Source organism: Scyliorhinus torazame, chromosome 5, assembly GCF_047496885.1.
Source record: "Scyliorhinus torazame isolate Kashiwa2021f chromosome 5, sScyTor2.1, whole genome shotgun sequence".
NCBI lineage: Eukaryota > Metazoa > Chordata > Chondrichthyes > Carcharhiniformes > Scyliorhinidae > Scyliorhinus > Scyliorhinus torazame.
In genome coordinates, this window is record NC_092711.1 from 92,299,767 (window position 1) to 92,312,169 (window position 12,403).

The following is a 12,403-nucleotide window of genomic DNA, read 5'->3' on the forward strand; positions in this document are numbered from 1 at the left end:
CCAGGTTAACGGGCACCATCCTGCTTCAGACACTGGAGGATGGTTCACATCAGAGGATGGGAAAGGGGGGGGATAATATTTTATTGTCAGTCTGCAGACAGGAGCTGGAGAACTGAACCCAGGCAGAGGAGAGGGAGGGAGAAAACTGGGAGTGGAGGAAAGAAATGGTGAGATGGGTTTGGATTTCAGCCCAGGGAGGAGGGAGAGTGTGTGGGACGGGGATTTACAGCTTTGGGGGAACGAGAGGAAAACATGTTACAGAGAAACTAGAATTGCCTGTTCAGAATTTCTATCCTGGACTGACAGTGATGGCTTTTGTAAACTCCTTTTACAGGGGGTTAGAATTGGAGAATTTGCACACAACAAACTGAACCCAACAGAAAGGTTTGTCTCTTTGCGAATTCTATCCTGCATTGACAGTGATTACTTTTATAACATGAGAGATTACAGCTCTCAGGAAAGATTAAATGGAGTGGGGCCCTTTTTCTATCGACAACAACAAATGAAGCAGTGACATGCTATAAATCTTTTAAATTATCAGTACTGTGGAGAGGGGCGATGTGAGAGAGTGACCATTAATAAACAAGTCATAAATACGGACACATTTATTTATCACAGGTTCAGAATGTGCAACTCATTACCATGGAAAGGAGTCGAGGAAGGTGCTGAGATGTTTTCAAAATGCAACGGGACAAGCACATGAGAGAAAATGGAATCGAAAATCAGCTGAAAGGCTGAGATATGATAGGTGTGACAGTCAGAGATGTGTGCCGAGTATTGACAGCAGCAGAATCTGTGACAGAATGGCCTGTTTGTGTCTTATATATTCACAGTAATTCAATGTAATCGCCTTTTACAGAATATTTGCAGATGCAAACATCATGTCGAGATCTGACAGTCACTTGATTCATCAGGACCGGCCTTTCAACGTGGAAGGAGAAATGTTTGTCTGTTTTGACTTTCGGAAAAAATGTCAAAAATCACTGTCATTGGAAAAGCACCGAGACACAGACATCTAAGTAATTTTCCACAGTTAGCTGGAACTGAGCTCTAACCAATCACACAGCATGAAATTAAATTGCAGCATTTACATTAGGGAGACACCATATTCAGGCTTCAACTGATGATCCAAGTTGGAGAGACATAAGGCCATTCGCACCAAAGGAATCAAGAAGCAGCAATAGGACATTCAGCCACGTGAGCCTGTTCCACCATTTAATAACATCAATGCTGATCTGATAGTGACCTCAAATCTGCATCCCATCTACACCTGATCACTTGTCGATAACTATGATGAAACCGTGGACATGTGGGGACTGTGGGATGGGATTCAATTATCCTTCTGAATTGGAAACTCATCGACGTATTCACACTGGGGAAAGGCTGTTCACCTGCTCCATGTGTGGGAAGGGATTCACTCGGTCATCCCACCTCCTGACACACTAACTTGTTCATACTGATCAGAGACCTTTTAAATGTGCTGACTGTGGAAAGAGCTTTAAAAGCAGAAAGGATTTACTGTTGCATCAACGCACTCACACTGGGGAGAGGCCGTTCATCTGTTTGGAATGTGGGAAGGGATTTAATGATTTGTCAAACCTCCGGATTCACCATCAGATTCACTCTGACCAGAGACCGTTTAAATGTGCTGACTGTGAAAAGAGCTTTAAACACAGAAAGGATTTACTGACACATCAACGCACTCACACCAGGGAGAGGCCATTCACCTGCTCCATGTGTGGGAAGGGATTCACTCGGTCATCAATCCTCCTGAGACACCAACTTGTTCATACTGATCAGAAACCTTTTAAATGTGCTGACTGTGAGAAGAGCTTTAAAAGTAAAATGAATTTACTGAGACACCAACGCACTCACACTGGGGAGAGGCCATTCACCTGCTCCGTGTGTGGGAAGGGATTCACTCAGTCATCAATCCTCCTGAGACACCAACTTGTTCATACTGATCAGAGATCTTTTAAATGTTCTGACTGAGAAGAGCTTTAAAAGTAAACTGAATCTGCTGAAACACCAGCGAGTTCACACTGAAACAGAATCATAGAATATACAGTGCCAAAGGAGGGCATTTGGCCCATCGAGTGCTTGCAAAAAGCACCTTACTTAAGCCCATACCTCCAACCTAACCCATTACCCCACCTCACCTTTTTGGACAGAAAGGGCAATTTAGCATGGCCAATCCATCTAACCTGCACATCTTTGGACTGTGGGGGGAAACCGGAGCACCCGGAGGAAACCCACGCAGACACTGGGACAACGCGCAGACTCCGCACAGACAGTGACCCAAGCAGGGAATCAAACCAGGGACCCTGGAGCTGTGAAGCAACAGTGCTAACCACTGAGCTACTGTGTCACCCAAAAGTGGGAGCGGTACTTGGGAGAGGTTGTTCAACTGCTCCGTGTGTGGGAGGAGATTCACTCAGTCAAACAACCTGCACAGGCATCAGCAAGTTCACAGGCAACAGCAGGGTTTGGATTCAGACGTTGTTGCTGCTGTTAGTCACATCTAGGACTGAATGATGCCTGGACGTCTGTTTCCAGTGGGGCTCCACAATTTTCCGGTATATATCAATGATTTAGACTTAAATGTATGCACCAGGATTATACAAAAGTTGCTGATGTGTTTCAGACAATGAGGGAGAAAGCCATGGGCTGGGTCAGGTGGACAGAAAGGTGGGAAATTGAAATTTAGATAATGAGAGGTTAGGAACACACTTCAGTTAACTCCCGATAAAAATAAGGTCACTTCAGGATAATGGAAAAAACTGGGGGAAACTACAAATAATCCTTTAAAAAAAAAAATTCAGAGTACCCAATTATTATTATTTTTCTCCAATTAAGGGGTAATTTAGCCTGGCCAATCCACCTAACCTGCACATCTTTGGGTTGTGGGGGTGAAACCCATGCAGACATGGGGAGAATGTGCAAACTCCACACGGACAGTGACCCAGGGCCGGGATTCAAACCCGGGTTCTCAGCGCTGTAGTCCCAGTGCTAACCACTGCTCCACGTGCTGTCCTAGCTACAAATAATTCTAATAACTTTATTGAACAGTTCTCAAATGGAAAGGCACTTGACCACATTAAAACTAAGGATCTGCAATAGACGTTTGATCCAGCAAGTCATATTTAGGGCAAGATTATAAATGGAGGGCATCCATTTCAAGTGATTATAATAAACAATGCTGAACAAGGCTAGGAGAGTGGGCAAAGAAGTGGCAGATGGAATACAATGTGGAAAAGTGTGAGGTTATGGACTTTCGAAGCAGGCATAGACTATTTTCTAAATGGTGAAATGCTGAGGAAATCACAAGCACGAAGGGACTTGGGAGACCTTGTTCAAGATTCTCTTCAGGTTAACGTGCAGGGTCAGTCGGCAGTTAGGAAGGCAAATGCAATGTATTTGTGTCGAGTGGGCTAGAATACAAGACAAGGGATGTACCTCTGAGGCTATATAAGGCTCTGATCTGACCCATTTGGAGTATTATGAGCCGTTTTGGGCCCGTATCTAAGTAAGGATGTGCTGGCCGTGGAAAGGGTCCAGAGGAGGTTTACAAGAATGATCCCTGGAATGAAGAGCGTGTCGTATGAGGAACGGTTGAGGACTCTGGGTCTGTACTCGTTGGAGTTTAGAAGGATATGGGGGGATCTTATTAAAACTTACAGGATACTGCGAGGCCTGGGTAGAGAGGACATGGAGAAGATGTTTCCACTTGTAGGGAAAACTAGAAGCAGAGGACACAATCTCAGACCAAAGGGGCGATCCTTTAAAACAGAGTAAGAAGTCTTGCAACACCAGGTTAAAATCCAACAGGTTTGTTTCGACTCACTAGCTTCAGGGGCACAGTTCCTTCCTCAGGTGATGAGGAGGAATTAAAACAGATGAGGAAGAATTTCTTCAGTCAGAGGGTGGTGAATCTGTGGAACTCTTTGCCACAGAATGCCGTGGAGGCCAAATCACTGAGTGTCTTGAAGACAGAGATAGATAGGTTCTTGATTAATAAGGGGATCAAGGGTTATGGGGAGAAAGCAGGAGAATGGAGATGGGAAAAATATCAGCCATGATTTACTGGCGGAGCAGATTCGATGGGCCGTGTGTCCTAATTCTGCTCCTATGTCTTATGATGTGAAGAAAACCATTCTGTGCTGCATGTGGGATCATGAATGCACTGCTCGAAAATGTGGTGGAGGCAGATTCAATTGATGCCTTGAAAAGAGAATTGGACAACTATCTGTTACTGTCAGATCAGCCATGAGGTTATTAAATGGTGGAGCAGACTGGGCTGAATAGCCAACTCCAGCTCCTTGCTCATCTGTTCGTATCTTTTGAGGAGAAAAATATCTGCAGAGTTCAGGGCCAAGGACAGGGGATTGTGACTGTTGCAGAAAGTTGGCACAGATACAATTTGTTGAGTGCCTTTGTTTTGTGCTGTCACCTTTCTATGTCACTGTGTTATGAGGGAAATGCAGTGCACCAATGCAAGAGAGGCAGATTACTCCCTCGATATGGATTGGATTTGTTTATTGTCACGTGCACCGAAGTACAGTGAAAAGTATTATTCTGCGAGCAGCTCAAACAGATCATTTTGTACATGAAAAGAAAGTAAACTAAAAAGAAAATACATAATAGGGCAACCCAAGGTACACAATGTAAATATATAGACAAAGGCATTGGTTGAAGCATACAGGAGTGTAGTATTAATCAGGTCAGTCCATAAGAGGGTCGTTTAGGAGTGGTAATAGCGGGGAAGAAGCTGTTTAGAATCTGTTTCTGCGTGTTCTCAGACTTTTGTGTCTCCTGCCTGATGGAAGAAGTTGGAAGAGTGAGTAAGCTGGGTGGGAGGGGTCATTGATTATGCTGCCCGCTTTCCCAAGACAGCGGGAGGTGTGGATAGAATCAATGGATGGGAGGCAGGTTCGTGTGATGGATTGAGCTGTGTTCACTACTCTCTGAAGTTTCTTCCGGTCTTGGACCAAGCAGTTGCTATACCAGGCAGTGATGCAGCCAGATAGGATGATTTCTATGGTGCATCTGTAAAAGTTGGGAAGAGTCAGTGCGGACATGCCAAACTTCCTTAGTTTCCTGAAGAAGTATAGGTGCTGTTGTGCTTTCTTGGTGGTAGTGTCGATGTGCGTGGACCAGGACAGATATTTGGTGATGGAAACCCTGTGCCCCCGTGCAGGAGAGGCTGGTTGTTGGGCAGTGTGAGCTGATCATGGCTTGATAAAGACTAAGGCAGGTGTCAAGACCCTTGGAGTGAAAACAGGTCTGGAGGGAGTGGGTCAAAAAACCTGGGGAGTTGCATTTTGCATGAATCGTGAGTGTGACCCAGTCACAATTATGAACAGTAAACAAATCTATCACTGATTTGATGCGATGATTTACCGTGTCCCAGGTGTTGTAAATACTGTACATACTGTAGATCAGCCTGCTTGTGCCCATGTCTAAGCGATATCAGAATAATGTGCTTCTGTATTAAATAAAGTATCCAAAACTCTCATTGTGCTTCATGCCCAGCATCTTGCCTAACTGTGGATCTTCTGTTTTGCTGACTGGGAAATAGAATCTTCCTGTTTACTCATGGCTCTATGGCGGCTGTGTTACCCAGAATCCCCCGCGCTGCAGAAAGTTCCCGATCAGTGAGTGTACGAGGCCAGTGCGCAGGTGCAGTGTGGGTGTGTGCTCTGAGCATGCTCAGTGTCAGTCATGGTGAGGGAGTGAGGAGGAGCTGGGTTGAACACAACAGTGAGCTGCACCCTGTGAGAAGGGCATCTCCCAGTCTCTGACTCTCCTGCAGCTTCCTATCTTGGTTGAGTTGGACAAGGAATTCTCATCATTTGAGCTGGAAAAGGCCATTGATTGCTGAGCAAGCAGAAAGCACCCGGCAAGGATGGAATTCCAGCTGAACTGCTCACACACAGAAAGTCCCATCGACTGTCACACCTTCCTGCCCTCCCCTTTTGGGCTGTGAGACTGGTCCACGGAACATGTGTGATGCAATAAAAAACAGCAGTGACAGGGAGACAGCATCAACTACAGGGACATCTCACTCCTTAGAGTCAGGGGAAGACCTTCACTTGGCTGATGTTTAAAAGATTCATCTATTTGCAGACTGAGTGTATCCAGAAGCACAGTGTGGTATCTGTGCTGACAGATCTACAATCTCCACACACCAGCTACAAGGGAAGAGAACAATTGGGATTTGATCTGAAGTGTCAGTGCTGAGAAAGTGAAATGTTCTAATTACTGAGTGAAAGTAAACCTTTCAGTGCGAATCACAATTTACTGGTCCAATTGGAAAAGACACCAAAACGTTTCAATCTCTGAAGATAAACTTCAGCCTTGAAGTTATGTTTCAGAGCTCACAAGTTGTGGGAAGCTTTGTGAATGTTTCCTCTTCCCTTTTGTAAACAAGCAGCAAAGTTAACCTTTTCTCTGACAGCACGGCAACAATTTGAAATACAGATTGACTTTTAAAGATTTGGCTTCACCCCATTTGTTGGGGTCATATTTCCGGCCGTGAGAATCATCGCGGGTGGGATGGAAATTTGCTGGAACATTTTTTTATAATCCTAATCTTTATTGTCACAAGTAGTCTTACATTAACACTGCAATGAAGTTACAGTGAAAAGCCCCCAGTCAGCACATTCCGGAGCCTGTTCAGGTACACAGAGGGAGAATTCAGGATTGTCATGTGAGAGTACCTTTAAGAACCTGGTGTTTATCAAATAGCTGCAGTGAAGATGGACAGCCCAGCTCCACCCACACTCTGATATCACTGCAGCTATTTGATAAAATATATTTCACCCCCACAACCCAAAAATATGTGCAGGTTAGGTGGATTGGCCATGCTAAATTGCCCCTTAATTGGAAAAAATGAATTGGGTACTCTAAATTTATAAAAAAAACAAAGAAGGGTAGCAAGGATAGTATACAGGTGAAAGACGGGAGGAATGGCCAAAGCGCAGGTGAGCGCGAGACGATACTGGCAGCGAAGTCCGCCTGGGAGAAGCAAGTGACAACACCAACACCAGACCCATCAAGTATTGCCCTCTGTAATTGTTTCTCCGGCACCCAAGTGTATATCTACCTCCCCAGTCTCCCCCCCGCCCCCCACCACACACACACACACAAACAGATGCCTACTTCGGTGCTATAAATAATTTTGCCAATTGTACAGAGTTGCTGCTGTTGAGCTGGTGCATAATACTCTACCAGTTACTTCATTTGATTTTTTATTGTTACTTTTTTTTGTGATATGTTTGTGTGCCCTTCTCTTCTATGTATATGTACATATATATATATCATATTCTGTGTACATAACGCCAAATATACTTTGTTCAAAAACCCAATAAAAAAAAGAAGGGTAGCATGGATAATTCAGGTAATTACACGTCAGTGGCAGGAAATTATGGGAGAGAATTCTTTTGAGAAAAGATTTATTCCCACTTGGAAATAAGTGGACATATTAGCGAGAAGCAACATGGTTTTATGAAGGCGAGGTCGTGTCTCACTAACTTGATCGAGTTTTTGAGGAAGGGACAAAGATAATTGATGAGTGGAGGGCAGTGGAATTTGTCTACAAGGACTACATAGGCAGCACGTTAGCACAAGTGGCTAGCACTGTGGCTTCACAGCGCCAAGGTCCCAGGTTAGATTTCCCGCTGGGTCACTGTGCGGAGTCTGCACGCTCTCCCCGTGTCTGGGTGGGTTTCCTCCGGGTGCTCCGGTTTCTTCCCACAGTCCAAGACATGCAGGTTAGGTGGATTGGCCATGCTAAATTGCCCTTAGTGTCCAAAAAAAAAAGGTGAGGAGGGGTTATTGGGATAGGGTGGAAATGAGGGCTTAATTTGTCGGTTATGGGGATAGGGTGGAAGTGAGGGCTTAAGTGGGTCGGTTACGGGGATAGGGTGGAAGTGAGGGCTTAAGTGGGTCTGTGCGGACTCGATGGGCTGAATGGCCTCCTTCTGCACTGTATGTTCTATGTTCAGTAAGGTCTTTGTAAGGTCCCTCATGGCAGACTGGTACAAAAGGTGAAGTCACACTGGATCAGAGGTGAGCTGGCAAGATGGATACAGAACTGGCTCAGTCAGAGAAGACACAGGGTAGCAGTGCACGGGTACGTTTCTGATGGAGAGCTGTGACTAGTGGCGTGCCTCAGGGATCAGTGCTGGGATCTTTGCTGTTTGTAATATATATTAATGTTTTGGAGGAAAATGTAACTGGTTTGATTAGTGAGTTTGCAGGTGACACAAAGATTAGTAGAATTATGGATCGCGATGAGGACCGTTAGAGGATACAGCAGGATATAGATTGGTTGGAGACTTGGGCGGAAAGTTGGCAGATGGAATTTAATCCGGACAAACGTGAGGTAATGCATTTTGGAAGGTCTAATACAGATGGGAAATATACAGTAAATGGCAGAACCCTCAAGAGTATTGATAGGCAGAGGGATCTGGGTGTACAGGTACACAGGTCACTGAAAGTGGAAGCACAGGTGGAGAAGGTAGTCAAAAAGGCATATGACATGCTACCTTCGTCGGCCGGGGCATTGAGTTTAAAAATTGGCAAATCATGTTGCAGCTTTATAGAACCTTAGTTAGGCCGCACTTGGAATATGGAGTTCAATTCTGGTCGCCAGACTACCAGAAGGATGGGAAGCCTTTGGAGAGGATACAGAAAAGATTTACCAGCGTGTTGTCTGGTAGGGAGGGATTAGCTGTGAGGAGCGGTTGGAGAAACTTGGTTTGTTCTCACTGGAATGACGGAGGTTGAGGTGCGATCTGATCGAAGTCTGCAAGATTATGAGGGGCATGGACAGAATGGATAGTCAGAAGTTTTTTCTCAGAGTGAAAGAGTCAATTGCTAGGGAACATAGGTTTAAGGTGCGAGGGGCAAGCTTTGAAGAAGATGGACGAGGCACATTTGTTTACACACAGGGTGGTGGGAGCCTGGAACTCGCTGCCGGGGGAGGTAGTGGAAGCAGGGATGATAGTGACTTTTAAGGAGCATCTTGAAAAATACAAGAATAGGATGGGAATAGCAGGATACGGTCCCCGGAAGGGTAAGGGCTTTTAGTTCAGACGAGCAGCATGGTTGGTGCAGGCTTGGAGGGCCGAATGGCCTGTTCCTGTGCTGTACTTTTCTTTGTTCTTTGTGACCATCAAACTGCATTACCGTTGACCTGGGTAATTTGACAACCATGACCCTGGTTTGTAGAGACCCAGGTGCCTGATTAATGAAGCAGAACAGCAGCAGAGGAAAGAATATTAAGCAAATTCTGCTCTCTGGATCCCACTGTCTGATGGGATGTCCTGCCCCATGTGTCCAAAAATCTGCAGCTCTGTTCAGTCTTATGAAGACCCAGGGCAGAAACACACAAACCTGAGAAGACGCCATCCTTGAATCGAGCGACTGCTGATGACAACAAGAGTCAATGTGCAGCAGGGAGCAGGAGCGGCCATCCTGGAGCAGGAGCGGTCATCCTGAACCAGGGAGCAGGAGCAGTTATCCTGGACCAGGGAGCAGGAGCGGTCATCCTGGACCAGGGAGCAGGAGCGGTCATCCTGGACCAGGGAGCAGGAGCGGTCACCCTGGACCAGGGAGCAGGAGCAGTCATCCTGGACCAGGGAGCAGGAGCGGTCATCCTGGACCAGGGAGCAGGAGCGGTCATCCTGGACCAGGGAACATGAGCGGTCATCCTGGACCAGGGAGCAGGAGCGGTCATCCTGGACCAGGGAGCAGGAGCGGTCAGCCTGGACCAGGGAGCAGGAGCGGTCTTCCTGGACCAGGGAGCAGGAGCGGTCAACTTGACCAGGGAGCAGGAGCGGTCATCCTGGACAAGGGAGCAGGAGCGGTCATGCTGGACCAGGGAGCACGAGGGGTCATCCTGGACCAGGGAGCAGGAGCGGCCATCCTGGACCAGGGAGCAGGGGAGTCATCCTGGACCAGGGAGCAGGAGCGTTCATCTTGGACCAGGGAGCAGGAGCGGTCTTCTTGGACCAGGGAGCAGGAGCGGCCAGCCTGGACCAGGGAGCAGGAGCGGTCATCCTGGACCAGGGAGCAGGAGAGGTCATCCTGGACCAGGGAGCAGGAGCGGTCTTCCTGGACCAGGGAGCAGGAGCGGTCAACTTGACCAGGGAGCAGGAGCGGTCATCCTGGACAAGGGAGCAGGAGCGGTCATGCTGGACCAGGGAGCACGAGGGGTCATCCTGGACCAGGAGGCAGGAGCGGCCATCCTGGACCAGGGAGCAGGGGAGTCATCCTGGACCAGGGAGCAGGAGCGTTCATCTTGGACCAGGGAGCAGGAGCGGTCTTCTTGGACCAGGGAGCAGGAGCGGCCAGCCTGGACCAGGGAGCAGGAGCGGTCATCCTGGACCAGGGAGCAGGAGCGGTCATCCTGGACCAGGGAGCAGGAGCGGTCATCCTGGACCAGGGTGCAGGAGCGGTCATCCTGGACCAGGGAGCAAGAGCGGTCATCCTGGACCAGGGAGCAAGAGCGGTCATCCTGGACCAGGGACCAGGGAGCAGGAGCGGTCATCCTGGACCAGGGAGCATGAGCGGTCATCCTGGAGCAGGGAGCAGGTGGAGAGAATGCTGTGGATTTCTATCCTGCACTGTGTAAAGGGGAAATAAATAGTACATGTTAAGGTAATAATATGATTTAAGAATGAGGTTTCAGACTGAATAAAACAACAGATACGGGGTTACAGATTGTTACTAAGATTCTAATTGACCTTTGTAAAACTGAACGCACAAGTCAGCAGCATTTGCAGCTGTGTTCTCGCAAGGACAGCGAGCTTCAATAACAAGGAACAGGAGGTAACGGCTGTCTCAGTAACAGATAGGGACAGTGGACAATAACAAGATAAGCGGTGCCTTCAAGGGTAGGTGAGAGTGCGTGTTTATATATACCAGATTGAAACTTTAAACAGTGACTGTGCATGTGTTCAGAAAGTTAGAACTGTGCCACTTTGTGTAAACAATAAAATTAGTTCAGCGAGAATGCTTGTTGGCTACATCTCGTAAATCTGCTCTGATGCTCCTGTGAATCATTTGTTCGGAGAAGTTAACTGTGACAGGTGATGGTTTCTGTACATTTGCAGGATACTGGAAGTGGAGGATTGACAGACGGAAACTCAAACCAGACATCACATCGCGATCTGACAGAGTCACTCGATTCATCAGAACCTGAATTTCAGCAGCATCTGGGTGTGGAAGGTAAAAGGTTTGTCTGTTCTGTCTGTGAGGGAAGATTTCAGGTCTCAGTGTGACTGGAAAAGCCCCGAGATTCACAAACCCTGGTTAAGCCAAACCTGGAGAACTGTGTTCAGCTCTGGGCAACAAACCTGAGGAAGGACAGAATGTAGCACAGATTTACCCGAGTGATATCTGAACGCCCAGAGTTAAATTACAAGGTACAATTACAGGAAAGGCTGTGTGGACTGTGCACATTCTCCCGAGTCTGCGTGGGTTTCCTCCGGGTGCTCCGGTTACCTCCCACAAAAATGTGTAGGTTAGGTGGATTGGCCGTGCTAAATTGTCCCTTTGTGTACAAAAGGCGAGGTAGTGTTATGGGAATAGGGTGGGAAAGTAGGCCTCGGTAGGGTGTTCTTTCAGAGGGTCAGTATAGACTCGATGGACCGAATGGGCTCCTTCTGCACTGTAAGGATTTAAGGATTTCTTGGAAAGAGCCATAGAGTCAGAATGGTACAGAGGAGGCCATTCCACCCATTGAACCATGCCAGCTCACTACAGCAATCCAGTCAATCCCATTCTCCTGCTCTATCCCGTGTCCTTGCAGCTTTATTTCCCTCCAGTGTCTTTCCAATGTCCTTCAAAATTATTCATCGTGTCTATTTCCACCCCTTCATGGCAGCAGGTTTTGGGTCATTATCACTCACTGTGTAAAAATATTCTCCCCCACATCCCCCTCTATTTCTTATCCAAAAATGTAAATCTCTGTCCCAGATTGTTTCGTTTACCTTATCCAAACACGTCAGAATCTTGAGAACCTGAATCAAATCTCCCCTCAGCTTCTTTTGCTCAAACTATTCTGGTAAATCTGCAACTTCTCAGAATCTTCACTTCCTTCCTAAAGTCTGGTTACCGGATCCGGCCACAATACTCGAGATGTGACCTAACCAGAGCGTTATAAAGATTCAGCATCACTTCCCGGTTTTTCTATCAGTATTCCTGCTTATGAAGCTCAACACCCCATTTGCTTTACTAACTACTCTCTCAATATGTCTTGCAGATATACAAAATCCTTTTCCTTCACCTCAAACCTCTATCTCTCTCCTTTCGTAGAGGCCAGAGTCCTGTGTAGGTCCAGATCAGGTGGCAGGTTCCCTCCCTGAAGGACATTGGTGAACCAGTTGAGTTTTCA

At 46.9% G+C, this 12,403-nt stretch overlaps 1 protein-coding gene across 5 annotated transcripts in view; it reads left to right on the forward strand.

Annotated features, from left to right (window-relative positions):
* LOC140421495 (uncharacterized) overlaps positions 1-12,403 on the forward strand; it is a 395,230-nt gene that overhangs the window by 425 nt on the left and 382,402 nt on the right. For 2 of the 5 annotated variants that reach the window (XM_072506264.1, XM_072506263.1), the window contains exon 2: positions 11,121-11,235. In XM_072506264.1, the coding sequence (XP_072362365.1) occupies positions 11,121-11,235 (115 nt within the window). Of the gene's footprint in view, positions 1-618; positions 2,577-11,120; positions 11,236-12,403 lie in introns of all 5 variants that reach the window. The other 3 variants (XM_072506262.1, XM_072506260.1, XM_072506261.1) reach the window with 3 other exon arrangements.